Source organism: Capsicum annuum, chromosome 11 (genome assembly GCF_002878395.1).
Source record: "Capsicum annuum cultivar UCD-10X-F1 chromosome 11, UCD10Xv1.1, whole genome shotgun sequence".
NCBI lineage: Eukaryota > Viridiplantae > Streptophyta > Magnoliopsida > Solanales > Solanaceae > Capsicum > Capsicum annuum.
The window spans coordinates 232,336,368-232,351,071 of record NC_061121.1 but is presented as its reverse complement, the minus strand read 5'-3'; the positions used below and the strand labels follow the sequence as shown (position 1 = coordinate 232,351,071).

Here is a 14,704-nt window from a genome sequence, read left to right as displayed (position 1 = left end):
TGGAGTTGAGAGAAAGAGAATGAAAGGCTTGTTGGCGAAAACCCTTCAAGGCGCCACTAGCCGAATGAGGTCTTAAATGCAATTGACCTAAGGAAGCAACTCAGTCTCAAGGCCATTAACTCAACGACAATTGGTAGAAAGTTAGGACGAAAAGATCAAGCAGCTTAATCCAAAATGCATGACATATTCATTAGAGTTGAATGTCATTTTTAGATGAATTTTTTATTTCTTTGTAATAAATGGGGACATTCATTGTCTTTCTTTCTTCTCTTTATTTTATTTTCTTTAGTCAGTTGTCCAAATAAAATCATTGTCATTTTTTCTCTTGTCTTTGAGTCAAGTCCACGTCAAAACAAGTGAGAAAAAATTTTAAAATTGGCTACCAGCTTCTTCAATTGCGCAAAGTAATACAAAAGGTCAACATGTGAAAGAGACATGGTTGTGAGCCGAAATAAGAAATACAAAAACTTTATCAACAGACAAGTTAGGGAACTCATGAAAATACCAAGGTTCAAAGGGTTTATCTGAGAAGCATGGCAAAGCAGAGATACTGTGTTTGTTTCAGAGTCACTCTTAATAATTTGAGTTTGGGTCAATGATACAGCAAGTCAATGGCATATGCTAATGGTTGGAGGCAAGGTTAAATGTGATCGGGGCAAGAGCGATTGCCGTGAAAGCTAAAGCTACAAACCAACCACCATATTTTAAAACTCACAAGTTTTCTTTGTATGAAACAGGAACACATGTTGCATTCGGATCAAGGATTTCAGAGCCTAAACATTAAAGGCCGTAATTTCTTATTTCTACAAATGCAAGAGGCAATGTTCCTGCACAGGTGACATTTATAAGGAGACGCATTTCCTTGTATGGATAATTTAAGTGATATTTGTAAGGAGAAGCATTTCCCTGAAAAATTCAAGAAAACATTTGTAAGGAGACACACTTTCTTGTTTGGTTAATTCATGAAACATTTGTAAGGAGATGCACTTCCTTGTTTGGTTAATTCAAGCGGCATGTGTAAGGAGACACGTTTCCTTGTTTGGGTAATTCAAGCAACATTTATAAGGAAACACACTTCCTTGTTTAGTTAATTCAAGCAACATTTGTAAGGAGACGCACTTCCTTGTTTGGGCAATTCAAGCAACATTTGTAAGGGGACACACTTCCTTGTTTGAACAATTCAAGCAATATTTGTAAGGAGATGAACTTCCTTATTTTGGTAATTCAAGTGACATTTGTAAGGAGATGTACTTTCTTGTTTAGGTAATTTAAGTGACATTTGTAAGGAGACGCAATTTTCTATTTGTGCAATTCAAGTAGCATTTGTCACTTCCTTATTTTGGCAACTCAAGTGATATTTGTGAGGAGACGCACTTTCTTTTTTGGGTAATTCAAACAACATTGGTGAGGAAACACACTTCCTTGTTTGTATAATTCAAGCGACATTTATGAGGAGACACACTTCCTTGTTTGTTTTATTCAAGAGGCATTGGTAAGGAGACACATTTCTTTATTTGGGTAATTCAAGAGACATTTGTTAGGAGACACACTTTCTTGTTTTGGTAATTCAAATGGCATTGTTAAGGAGATGCACTTCCTTGTTTGGTAATTCAAGCGGTATCATAAGGAGACGCACTTCCTTGTTTAGGTAACTCAAGCGGCATTGGTAAGGAGATGCACTTCTTTGTTTTGGTAATTCAAGCGGCATTTATGAGTAGACACACTTCCTTGTTTGGTAATTCAAGCAACATTTGTAAGGAGATGCACTTTTTTATCTGGGTAATTCAAGCAACATTGTTAAAGAGATGCACTTCCTTATTTGGTAATTCAAGTGGTATCATAAGGAGACGCACTTCCTTGTTTAGGTAATTCAAGCAACATTGGTACGGAGACACACTTTCTTGTTTGATAATTCAAGCGGAATTTGTAAGGAGATACACTTACTTGTGTGGAAAATTCAAGCAACATTTGTAGGGAGATGCACTTTCTTGTTTGGGTAATTCAAGCATTTGTAAGGAGACGCATTTCCTTGCATAATTCAAGTGACATTTGTTGGGAGACACACTTCCTTGTCAGTTTTCATTTGTCAGGAGTCCGCCTAAAGAACATGGCGAATGCATGAAAGTCAAGCAATAAGGTAAAGAAGTTGAAATTCAAGCAACAACGCGAAGAAATTGAAAGTCAACAAATTGAAAAAATTGCAAGTCAGGAGCCCGCCTGAAGAATAGGGTGATGAAACTCAAGTCAAGAGTCAAGGAAAGTTGCATAGATAGGATTTTGTAATTTCATTTATGTTTTAACTTATAATTTTCATTTTGATGTAATGACAGATCCGCGGATAAGAACCTCGATGGAACCTCACTCGACTCTCCAACTCGGCATTGTCCTTCTCTTTCAAATCCTTTGAAATACCCGTGACTTGATTCCCTCACAACTTGGGTAGGTAGGATGTCCTAAGTCAAGACTCGATTGCTTTTTTCCCTTCTGTTTCTTTGAATAATGGTCAGGACAAAATTTTGTCTCGTTGTTTATTTCATTGTCTGAAAACACTTCGTGTTTACATTCAAAGGGGGCATGATGTAGACACCTAATTTTGTCCTTCTCTGATATCACTTTTACTCATTTTTACCTTATCCTATCGTGGACCCTCAACCATGTAATTATCCCTCCATAAAATAACAAAAAATAATAACCCTTAACAAATTTTAACTTATTTTAATCTTATCCTAACAACCTCTCCAATTAAAAGCGGACACCTCACTACCCACCCATTTCCCTCTCATGTTTTTTTCCTTCTTTGTCCATAGCAAATTACATATACAATCAAAAAAGAGGGGCCCACAAGGAATTGACTACCATATACTCCATTTTTCAATTTTCACACACGGGTCCCACTAGCATAGACAATACACCAGCCTACACAGTGAGACGAGGAAGGGAGGATAAAAAAAGATTATCATCATCTTCAGAGAGACGCCATTTTGAGCTCTCTTCTTTTCTTCTTTTCGCAATTCACGCACAAGAAACCACCATTAACATACAATTTTACACATAAAAAATCACACACCAGGAAAATAGAGACTCTATTTTTCCTCTCTCTTCGTCATAAGCACACGTACACAGTGAGATGAGGAAGATAGGGAGAGTAGATCAGTGGAAAAAATGGCGTGAGAGAGAAATGAGATAATGAAAATTTGGGACGAAATAGGAAGATCGAGAAAAGAGAGTTGAGATCGAGAGAGAGAAGGGTAACACGGAGCTGAGGGAACACAAGTTTCGTAGTTTGGTTCCTGTTCCAACGATAGATTCACCGAAAATAGATCTAAGCCATCACAAATCCGTTCAAAACCTATCAAAATACGTCACCACTGGTATTTCTTTGTCAAATCGGTCATCGCCTAAGTTTACTGGAGTTACGGTGACACAAAACAGTCAAACAAGCCTCGAACTGCTTTCGATTCCATCCAAACCCGTTGGAATCGAGCTGGATTTCTCTTATTTCTCACGATTTTAAGTTCGAGGTTGGGCGGGTTCATCCAAATCTGGTCCAGGTTTCTCTGTTTTGTGATCTTAGTTTTGAGTTGGACGAGTTTGTTCGATTGAGGTTCAACTTGAGGTTTCTGGGAGCAGACTCTCTTTATCCGAGTAACACTGAATTTAAAAAAGCATCAAATTGAGGTCCAATTCTACTCTTTACTACTTTTTATTTCATTGTTGATGATATTTGATGCATTGATTTCAATATTGTGTGTTGGTTGATTCGTGATGATGTGAATTGTTGCTGTTTTGATTTGGCATTTGATTTCCTTGATTATGGATTGGTTATGGTTGGGGATTGTTGAAATGGTGATTGCGAATTGTGAAAATTTAGTTTAAAAAGAAATGTGGGGTTGGATGGTAGCAATTGATAAAAATGAATATTGTTTATTCTTGATTTATTGTCGTTGGTTGTTTTGAAGTAAATACGAATGCTAAACGTGATAGTACCGTGATAGGATGAAATTAGTAGACAACGGTGATACAACTATCCCAGTATATGGCACTACAAAAAATGGGTCTAACTACGGGGGTTTATTTGCGGGGGTTAAAAAGTTATTTTAACTCCCATAAAATTATATAAAATGAGGGGATTAAAACTTTGTCGCTAATATTTATAAATTTGTGGGGATTTTAACCCCCGCTATCCATCAAAAAAAGAGAGCTAAAGTGTTGTTTCCTTTTTATATAAAAAAAAACATTTCCCCCTTTTTTTTTAATTACCCCCAAATGACGACCCATCTCTCTCTCATTTTTCCCTAAACCTATAGACTCCGGATACTCTCTGTTGGCTATTGCTACTCTCCGTCGGCCATTGCTACTCTGGTGTCTATGGTCGGTCATTGCTACTCCGGCCAGGTAAATGCTTCTCTCTTTAACCTCAATTTTTTATTTTTGTGTGTGGTTTTGTCGATGAGATATTCGGACACTTGCATTTTAATTTTCAATGCTAATTTACTAGTAATTTCAAAGTCTTATTTATGATAGATTGTCAGAACTTCAATGAAAATGGAGTATGGCATAAAAGATGAACTTCAAAGTTTCATATGTTTTTAGGGAATTTGATGATTCCTTTGTTCGTGGCAATTGATGAAGAGGAGCTTGTTTGTAGTCTTCTTAAGGATTTGATTGTTTTAGCTGGTATAAAGGCCAAGTATTTTAGTGTTGAAATTGGTGTTGTGATTTGAGGTTAGGCTAAAAGTTAAGGAAACTTGTTATTGAGTTTGTGGTTACTGTTGCTGAAGATAGAGAGAGTGGATGTGAGATGATGCAGATGGTTCTGAACAAAGAAGTTACTAAGTTGCTTCTTGTGTTGATTGATATGTTGGTGCATATTGGAGATGACCCTTGTTGGGGAGACGCGATTAACGATGATGGAAATGAAGGGGAGTTGAGTATGTGTAGTTATGGTAAGGAGAGTTTGGGTAGGTTAGCAATTGTATTAGGGGGAAGTGTAATTGTGCCTAATTTGCCTTCGACGATTTTCAACTTTTTGGATCATGAAGATTGGCAAATTCATTATTCTGTTGTTACTGCGATTGGGGTTATATCGGAGGGTTGTTCAAAGGTGATAGTAATATGCTCAAAGGATATGAAGCACCTTGTAGAGACTATAGTGAAACTAATCTTTGATAATCACCCTCGTGTGCGATGGGTAGTGATTCATGCAGTTGGTCAGCTATCAATACATATAAGCCCGCAGTTTCAAGAACCATATCATTAGCTGGTTCTTCCAGATTTGATAACAATATTGGATGATTTTGATAATCCCAGGTTGCAGGTAAATTCTTGATGTGATGTTGATGTTTCAATGTTATAGCATCTTGTTAATGACATATGACCGATGTATTGACTCTTTGTTCTCTAGTTGAACAGTTATATAGCGTGGCAAGTACATGTCGTTGCCTACTAATCTTTCTTGTTTGAATAGGCACGTGCAACTTTAACGATACTGGTGTTCAGCCACAATTGAAGTGCAGATATTTTGAAACCTTACCTGCACAATATAGTGAGTAAACTAGTCGTGTTTCTACAGGTAATGCAACCTTTACCAATCTAAAACATATTCATTCGTTCACTTGTATAAGAGTAATATCTTGTCACATTTAGAAGCATAGTAGGTATAAGTGCATTGTCTTGCTGCCCGTTCATATAGTAGTCGTAGTATTTCCCTTTTAGTTTCTTATCATTCTATTTCTGTTACTATCTGGTGATTTCTTGTACCTCGATTATCGTATTATTCTGTTGTACTTTTGATTCTATTATTATCTGTTATTTTTTATTTTTAACAAGTAACTTGCTTCATATTCCAGAGTGGAATGACAATGATGAACGAAGCAGCTCTGGAAACTTTAGGCTCTTTAGCTATTCAATCACAGGTAGTTTGCTTTTCGGGGTTCAAAAAGAGCTTTTTGTTATTGTTTAAATCTCGTGTTCTAAACTTCATTTGCTTGGGACACTGTAGGAGGGCGCTGCATACATATATGATTCTGTAATGCCTCACCTGAAAGTTATCTTGGTAGCTGCTACTAGTGATACAAGTCAAACGCTCCATGCCAAATACTTGGGAACGCATTACCATGATTACAATAGAGGTTGGAAATCTAGCAATCGTTGATCTTGTTGCAAAGGTGAATACAATTTCTATTCTTCCATCTCCTTTAAGAGGACTGCATGCATTGAAATACTTCATAATTTTAGGTCGCTGCCGCACTCGTTTCGCTGCAAGAAACTCATATGGAGGAAGAAGATCCAATGAGGTGCCTTTTGTTACAAGTATGTTGATACACTCTCAATTTTTTGCAACTTTGTTTTCTTCTCTTTATGGTTTATTGGCTTATTTACACATTATCCATTTAGCACATCACTAATTCTGTCACAGGCATGGGGTAGACTATGTAAATGCTTAGGGGCAGATTTCAATATCTACCTGGGCCTACATGTTAACTGGATAATAAAATGTGAAAGTTGCTAAAGGTTAGTTGGAAAAGGATTGAAATTTCTTATCCATATTAGCAATGCAAGCAATTAATTTTTTGTGATCCCTTAGCTCTTTGTTTCCAATTATTATAGAATATTCTCTCATACAAGGGTTAAATATACTTAAGATTCTTAGTTGTGTCACTAAAAACTTTAATCCGCAGAGGATCTTTATGACCGTGTAAAAGGGAGTATTTCTATTTCAACTGGCCAAGTGTCTGGGTAATTGCCCCACTTTGTGGGAATATACTGGGTTTGTTGTTGTTGTTGTTTGAAGTGTCTGGGTATTTTGTATTTATCCAACTTAGATTATGAATGCTTAGGCTGATTGGCCCTGTGAATTTGCAGTATGATAGTTGTTACTGTGGACATATTCGCCAGTTAGAGTGGAAACTAGACGCTCTCTGAAGGAATTGCATGAGCAAATTGTCTATATTGATGATGAATTTATGTGTTTTCTTCTATATCGTGTAATTCCTTTAGCTACGGTGATTAAAGTACCTTTCTTGTTAGGTGTAATTGGTTTGACTGACCATATTTTGTTTGATGCTCTAAGTCAGTACTAATTATAAATGCATGTGATTCTTGGCTTGCTCAGTGTTTTTTCCATTGGCTTACATTTCTCTTTCTAGAATAAGAAATGGCTAGATATAGATGTTAAACTCAAAATGGATAGCTTATTTAGAGCACAGAAATCAAACATCATTGGTTTGATGAAACTTGTAATTTAAACACTGTATAAACAACGGGATGATTCAAAGAGAAAGTAAAAGGAGGAGCTTCAAAGAAATCCATATACTAGGAATAGCTCGTTTTCACTGTACAAGCGAGTACAATGTGACTTATCTTGCAGATAGCATCGCTGCTCCCACAAAGTCACACCCATTTCTATCTTCATAAATAGCACTTCCTCTCTTTTAATTTATGTGTCTTTTCTTCCTTGTTTAGTCTATTTAAAAAGAATTGCACTTTTTATATTTAATACTCCCATCTATCCCAATATATGAAGGCGTTTGACTAAGCACAGTGTTTAAGAAAAACAGAAAGACATAGGTGTTTGGCCATGAGAATTTTTCTTTCTTTTATCTGGAAAATTATTTCACTCTAGTAGAAATAGTAGTGTTTGGCCATAAGAATTATTTCATTTTAGTGAAAATTATTTTTGGAAAAGTGAAAATAAGTCACTTTTTCACTCCTATTTCTCACGAAATTTCAAAAACAACTCCAATTTATATTCATAGCCAAACACAATACTCACTCCAATTTCAACTCCAACTCCAACTCTGAAATGGGCCCATAATGAAAAGGAGAGATTACATATTAAGCACAGACAGGTCCACCTTCACAACTTAGCAAAGACATAGTGGCTACTTCTCTATGAAAACAAATAGAGCTCATTGAGTTCCAATTTTCTACTGAAAGCACCAGCTAATTTATAGCAATCATGGTGCAAAATGTGCTTATGTATTCATAAATGAAAATCCAATATCTTCAGTGAATTATGGTCACAAATTAAGATCCAACATCTTAAGTAAAATTTTATTGTGCTAAAAGTGAATTGCGCATTCTTTCAGGGAAATACAACAGGCACTTGTAGAGATTGGTGACAAAGATCCTTCATTTATCGGGTCAAGTGAATGGATTGGAGCCATTGAATTGAGTTTTGTTTTGGATAAACTAATTGGAGTAAGTTTAATACCTATCTAGAAGTGTTTATAAATTCTTTAGCTGTCAGCTATACTCCCCTATAAATTTTTCAATTTCGTTGCGTTACAAAATTTGCTTAACCTTTTACACACTCCAATTTCACGGGCCAATGACACACTTGGTGAAATGATTGGTGCGTAAAAGGTTCCCCATTAAAGGGATTTAGCTTCAGACTCGGAAAGTAAAAAATGTATTAAGACTTTACATTCCTTTTGTGAATAGCTTAGTTACAAAATCATAAATGTTAGATCTGGAGCTGAACTTCCTGAAAAGTGTCGAGAATCGGCGTTGCATTTTGAGAATCAAGGAACTTCTGTCATGATTGGTAGGTCATATAGTTATTGTAATACGCTTTTGGCTGTAAGCATATCTTCTTCTCACATGAAACAATAACATAATATGCAAACACAATATGTAGCACAATAAATATTTTATAATAAGGACTAAAAGTTTATCGATTGATTCTTATACTTTGCATTTTTATGTAGCCAAGTGATGCGGCTAGTGGATTCATTTTGCCCATGAATGTAAGGATATCACGTGATGATAATGATCCTAATGACATTCCTCGATTTCGTTGCATTTGTCTTGGATATTCAATTATGATGATGTAATTGTGTGGTTGGAGTAAATCTTAGAATATTAAAGGTTTTGTGTTTAAATTTGACTTTGTAGTTTGAAGATACTAGTTAATGATGAAAATTTGGATTTTGAAGATGTTAATGTTGAAAATTTAATTTTGAAGTTTAATGTTCAATTTATTTTTTATATGCTTGTCAATTACAATGTTTAATTACTCTGTTGTATTAATGATATATGAATTGAACAAATATCGGATTGTAGGTTATGTCTAAAGGAACAATTAAATTTGAGCTAAAATTAGAATCTATAATTAATTATTAAAAATTGATGAGCCCTACTAATTTAAAAAAAAAAAAACTGCGGAGGTTTTAACCCCCGCAAGTTTTAAATAAAAGTTAATTATGAAAAAATTAAATTTAGAATAACGGGGGTCAATAACCGCCGCAAATTAATTAAGGGGGTCGTAACCGCTGCAAATTAATTATGGGGTTGGAAAAAACCCGCCGCAAATTGTTTGTGACGGCTCGTATTCCGAGGGTTTTGAATACCTTCGTAATAACTGTAAAATTAACCCCACAATTTGATCCATTTTTTGTAGTGTGGTGATACAAGAGTACAAATATTACATTCATAGAATACAAACAGGCATATCACCTTTTCAAATCCTCACTAGGATTTCACTTATCCTTCAATTCGTAACGATTGAATATATAAAACAGAAATAGAGCAGGTAAACATCATCCGTAGAATATATAGTTTGTACGATGATATTGATGAATTAACTGGCGGACACTGCACAACCATGAATACTAGCTCATGCGTAATGCTGAAGTACAGTTGTAGACAGAATCTAAACTGGTGACGCCTTTGTCAAATCTTCTTTCCTAGACTCCAAATGTTCCCCTGGCCATACCTTTTCTTGCTTGGACTCGAACCAATTACCCCATAACACTGTAAACAGTCCCAAAATAATTAGGCTTGATCCTACGACTGTTCCTGTGAATATCTTTTCTCCAAGTAGGAGCCAACTGCATATGGCAACAATGATGATTGGTAAGGGATTGAAGATGGACACAAAAAATGCACCCTTCCTCTCGATGCACCAGCTCATCACGAAATATGATAGGGCTGAGCAGAAAACGCCTGAATAAACTGAGGAGATAGCTCTAATGCCGCTGCTTGTCAATGACCAGTCAGACTTATCGTGGTCAATGATAAAGCCAATTACCAAGCATATGCAGCTGGACATCAAGCACATCAAGGCTGTGCTTGAATATGTGGCTGCATACTCAAGGTTTACTTTTGTTTGGACTATTGACCAGATAGACCAGGATAGAGCACTGGTCACGACAAGCAGAGGACCCAAGTAATTATGTTGGCCTGTACTGCTTTTGTTGGCTGTAATGTCCTCTAGAAATGTCCAGTGAATCTTTGGTTGGCCAATGGGCACTATCGGACCATGGTAAACTGATAACATCATTGCACCTCCGATGCTCAGTAAAGTACCGAGTATTTTTGCAATTCCAGCCCTCCTCCTAAAGCTCACTATTTCATGTCGAGTGAGGACAGCAAGAATAAAAGTGAAGGCAGGAGTTAAATTTGTTAACGCTGAGGCCACAGTGGTGTTACAATGTTTTAGGCCTACTACATAGGTGATTTGGTTTATTGATCCCCCAAGGATAGAACATAGGAAAATCTTAAAAAGTATTGCCAGTGTCATGTTTGGTCTTGTTTTTCTTTCTGTGAGATAAGCAATTGGACACATAACAAGTGCAGCAGTTGTTTGTCGGTACGCCACATGAACATAAGGGCTCATACCATTGTTCATTGCTGCTTTGGACAGAAGGTTCATACCTGCATATCCAAGTTGGATGCCTATCATCAAAAATGTAGGTAGACATGAAGATGTAGCCATTATCTATATATTTTTTTGTTTGTTTGTTTAAGGTAAGAAAGGGGCTCGTTGAAGGAGATTTGAGTGTGTTGAGTTAAATAAATGCTATGGGAGAGGGATTTAAATAGATTCTTTTGAGTGTAAAGAAGTACAAATAATAAAGGAAACAATAAGAAAAGAAGACAGGATTAACTAGTTGGTTAATCCCTTTTTAAATTACCTATGAGTGTAGTTATCATGACCACTTTAAAGAAATATATCTGACATAAATATGATAAATATCTTTGATAACCAAGGGTATACATAATTGTTTGGTAGTTTTTCCATAACTTGGGATATTTTTTTCATGTTTAGAGAAAAAAATACAAATTTCTACGTGGACATGGACTAGAGTCTAGATTTCTATTCCACAACAAATACTCAAATAGACTCAGATTGTGCTTCTTTGAATGATACATTGTGCTTGACTGATTGACAAACGGAGCATCAAATTTTATATTATTTGTTTGTGGCATGACTATCTAATTAATAATTGGATAGTTAATTATTCCTTCCAATTTTGCATGCATGTTCATTTTACTTGATATTTCTAGAACTAATAGTTGAAGAGGTGTAGATTTAGTGTCGAATGTTACATAATGAATATTGTGTAACAAACGGAGAGCCGCCAGGGGCGGCTCAAGCATATTCGTGGCCTAAAGCGAAAATCAAACAGAGGCCTTAAAATTTTGAGGACATGTATGATGGAGGGAAGACCAGAGTGAGGACGGCAGGAGGAGACTTAGAGCATTTTTCGATCGAGACGGGGTTGCATCAGAGATCGACTCTTAGTCTGTTCCTTTTTGCGTTGGTGATGGACGTGTTGATGCGAGTATCCAAGGCGAGGTGCCTTGGTGTATCTTATTTGCGAATGATGTAGTGTTGATTGATTTGGGGGGGGAGGGGGGATGAATGACAAATTGGAGGTTTGGAGGCAAACCCTTGAGTCTAAGGACTTTAGGTTGAGTAGATCCAAGACGGAGTATTTAGAATGCAAGTTTAGTGACTCGAGGCAGGAGGACGAAGTGGTGGTGAGGTTGAACTCCCAGGACGTGTGTAAGAGGGATAGTTTTAAGTACCTTGGGTCTATGATCCAAGGGGATGGTGAGATTGATGAGGATGTTTCTAACCGTATTGGAGCAGGTTGGATGAAGTGGAGGCTCACCTCTGGAGTGTTGTGCGATAAGAAGGTGCCCCTTAAGCTTAAAGGCAAATTCGATAGAGTGGCAGTTCGTCCGGCCATGTTGTATGAAGCAGAGTGTTGGCCAGTTAAGCACGTCCACATTCAAAAATTGAAGGTGGCGGAAATAAGAATGTTGCGTTGGATGTGTGAACTTACTAAAGGGGACAAAGTTAGGAATGAGATTATCCGGGATAAAGTGGGAGTGGCTTCGGTGGAGGACAAGATGCGGGAAGAAAGACTGAGATTGTTTGGACATGTGATGAGGAGGGACGCAGATGCCCCGGTTTGGAGGTGTGAGAGGCTAGTGTTGGATGGCTTCAGGAGGAGAAGAGGTAGGCGGAAGAAATACTGAAGGGAGGTGATTAGACATGACATGAAGTAGCTTCAGCTTACTGAGGACATGACCCTAGATAGGAAAGCGTGGAGGTCAAGGATTAAGGTAGAAGGATAGTGTTAGTGTGTGGGTTGTAGTTAGCAGTTAGGAGAGTTCTTGTGTAGCCGGATTTAGTAATCATAGGACAGTGTACATAGATGTCTTTGGTATGTGAGTGTATGTCACTAATAGGTGGGTGTCCTATTTTCTATTACTTAGTTCCTATTTTTCTTATTCCGTGTTGCTCTTATTTTTCGTATTTCATATTTCTGTGATTTTATTCTATTATTTCCTATTCTTTATTTCGATTATGTCATCCATCCCCTTATTTATTATCCTATATCTTGAGCCGAGGGTCTATCGGAAACAACCTCTCCACTTCTTCGGAGGTAGCGGTATGGACTGCGTATATCTTACCCTCCCCAGACCCCATGCTATGGGAATACACTGGGTTTGTTGTTGTTATTTTCAAAATTATATAAGTTTTAAGTAATAATATAATCAATGCAATTAATCTTTGTTGAGACATAGCACTTTAGATATATGAACTTCTTTTGATAATTTTTTTTTTTTATATAAAAAATTATTTATTCTATAAATAATATTTATTTACTAAAAAATGAGGCCCTTCAAATTTGGGACCTAAGGTGACGCCTATTTTCTTAAGAGGTAGAGCAACACCTGAGAGCCACTCAGAGAATAAATGATAGAATTTGTCGAGAAAAAAACAGAAGCTTTTTCTACAAGACCTTAAACTTGTTTTCTTCCACAAGACTTTAATATTCCACAACCCATTTCACCAGTAATGTTGATTTCTTCCACATCCCATTTTACCACTATTTTGTTCTCTTCTGGAAAACAATAGAGCATCAAATGATCTTATTATACCTCTGCTAATAAAGAATATCATGGATGAAATTATGGCAAATTATACGTTTGGTTGTAATATATACATACATACATATATATATATATTCATAAGTAATAAATTATGTTTAATTAACGTATAATATATTCATTAATTATGAATATAATATATTACGTAATATATAATGTAATTACATAATATATAACGTATAATATTATAAATATATATACGTTAATTATGTTTAATTATATATATATTATGTTAATATATTTAATTATAATATATTATGTTAAATTATGTTAATTATGTTTAATTATATATAATTTAATTAAATATAACATAATAAATAACGTAATATATTCTCACACACACATAAATTATGTTTAATTAACGTATAATATATTCATAAATAAATAAATTTTGAACAGTTTACTGTTCAAAATGGTTGTAAAATATATAAATTATGTTTATTTATATATTTTAATTTTTTTAAAATATAAAAAAAAAATTAAGAATGAATATTTAAAACTTAAAAAGAAATATATATATATATATATAAAGTTAAATAAGATGGAGGGTATTTTGGCAATCAATCAATTTATTCCTAGAAATTATACCATGCATATTACTTTGAATACAACAAACCAAACACTTAATAAAAAATAATCCCGATATAACTTATCTCATCACAACTTATCCCAATATAACTAATCTCGGTATAACTTGTTTTCAAACCAAACTACCCCTAACAGTTAGGTTGATCCATCTCATTGACGGGTTAATTGTCTTATTCATGTGTTACACATCTATATTTTTTTCCAAGTAAACAAAACTATCATACACTAAATAATTAATTCTCTCCAAAAGAAAACAGCTTAAAAAAAGTAGCAATCATTTTTTCAGTTTTTTTTTTCTATAAATTAAATCTTTAGAGCGTGTTAGAATCGAAAAACTCTCAATAGTTATTTCCCCAGTTGAGAAGGGAGTTCTGTTTTGTAACCTTTATATCATCAAAAAATTATAGATTCTGGAAAGTGTTTCTGTTTATCTTGTTTCCAATCAAGAGATCGACTTCAACATAGCATCCTTTAGAATCGGATTTATTCATAAATTAGGATCCAATAAATGTATACACGTCATTCAATACAGTAAAATCCAACGTTAATATTACATTTTCCTAAGTTGATAAAAAAAAAAAAAAAAAAGATTACATATAAAAACAAACAGAAACCAAATTGACGAATTCCCGTAATAACCACTTTCCAGTCGAATTCGCTTAGAAATGTAGAATTAAAATATTAACTAAGTATTAACTAAGACACATAAATTAAAATGAAAGGAGTATTATTAAAATATAGATCAACCATTCTTGACCATTACTCATATTGACTAAGTAACTTTTTTTTGTAAAGATCTTGTACTTTTCTACTATAAAATTTGAAAAAAAAAAAAAAAAAAAAAAAAAAGAAGAAGAAGAAGATACTTTTCAATTTTAATAAAAACAACCAATCCTTAAATCTCATTTATCCGGAGATGATTTAT

At 35.1% G+C, this 14,704-nt stretch overlaps 2 protein-coding genes across 30 annotated transcripts; one reads left to right on the top strand and one right to left on the bottom strand.

Moving 5' to 3' along the window:
• The first annotated feature begins 2,889 nt into the window (after positions 1–2,889).
• Positions 2,890–8,967, top strand: LOC107847708 (ran-binding protein 6). Of its 29 annotated transcripts, none has more exons than XR_007047561.1 (11): positions 2,891–3,678; positions 4,308–4,395; positions 4,594–5,317; positions 5,468–5,572; positions 5,850–5,915; positions 6,060–6,167; positions 6,238–6,312; positions 6,419–6,513; positions 8,091–8,202; positions 8,472–8,548; positions 8,712–8,967. XR_007047561.1 is itself a non-coding variant. In XM_047399919.1 (6 exons), exons 3-6 carry the CDS (start codon positions 5,856–5,858, stop codon positions 6,509–6,511), a joined length of 336 nt encoding a protein of 111 aa, XP_047255875.1. In that variant the 5' UTR covers positions 2,891–3,678; positions 4,308–5,572; positions 5,850–5,855; the 3' UTR covers positions 6,512–6,514. The 29 variants fall into 29 exon arrangements, 1 of the variants encoding a protein (XP_047255875.1); XR_007047549.1 differs by having other exon boundaries at positions 8,446–8,548; XR_007047552.1 differs by having other exon boundaries at positions 2,890–3,678; positions 4,308–5,317.
• Positions 8,968–9,185: 218 nt separating this feature from the next.
• On the bottom strand, positions 9,186–10,754 carry LOC107847122 (WAT1-related protein At1g09380-like). The gene has a single exon (XM_016691359.2). It carries the CDS (start codon positions 10,718–10,720, stop codon positions 9,656–9,658), a length of 1,065 nt encoding a protein of 354 aa, XP_016546845.2. The 5' UTR covers positions 10,721–10,754; the 3' UTR covers positions 9,186–9,655.
• Between the last annotated feature and the right edge of the window lie 3,950 nt (positions 10,755–14,704).

What these genes read in the sequence shown, in the direction of transcription:
- LOC107847122 (XM_016691359.2), bottom strand. Translation starts at nt 10,720, where the DNA reads ATGGCTACATCTTCATGTCTACCTACATTTTTGATGATAGGCATCCAA.
- LOC107847708 (XM_047399919.1), top strand. Translation starts at nt 5,856, where the DNA reads ATGACAATGATGAACGAAGCAGCTCTGGAAACTTTAGGCTCTTTAGCT. An exon ending in CTTTAGCTATTCAATCACAG is followed by an intron (nt 5,916 to 6,059) that starts GTAGTTTGCTTT and finishes TTATCTTGGTAG; the next exon opens with CTGCTACTAGTGATACAAGT. An exon ending in TGAGGTGCCTTTTGTTACAA is followed by an intron (nt 6,313 to 6,418) that starts GTATGTTGATAC and finishes ATTCTGTCACAG; the next exon opens with GCATGGGGTAGACTATGTAA.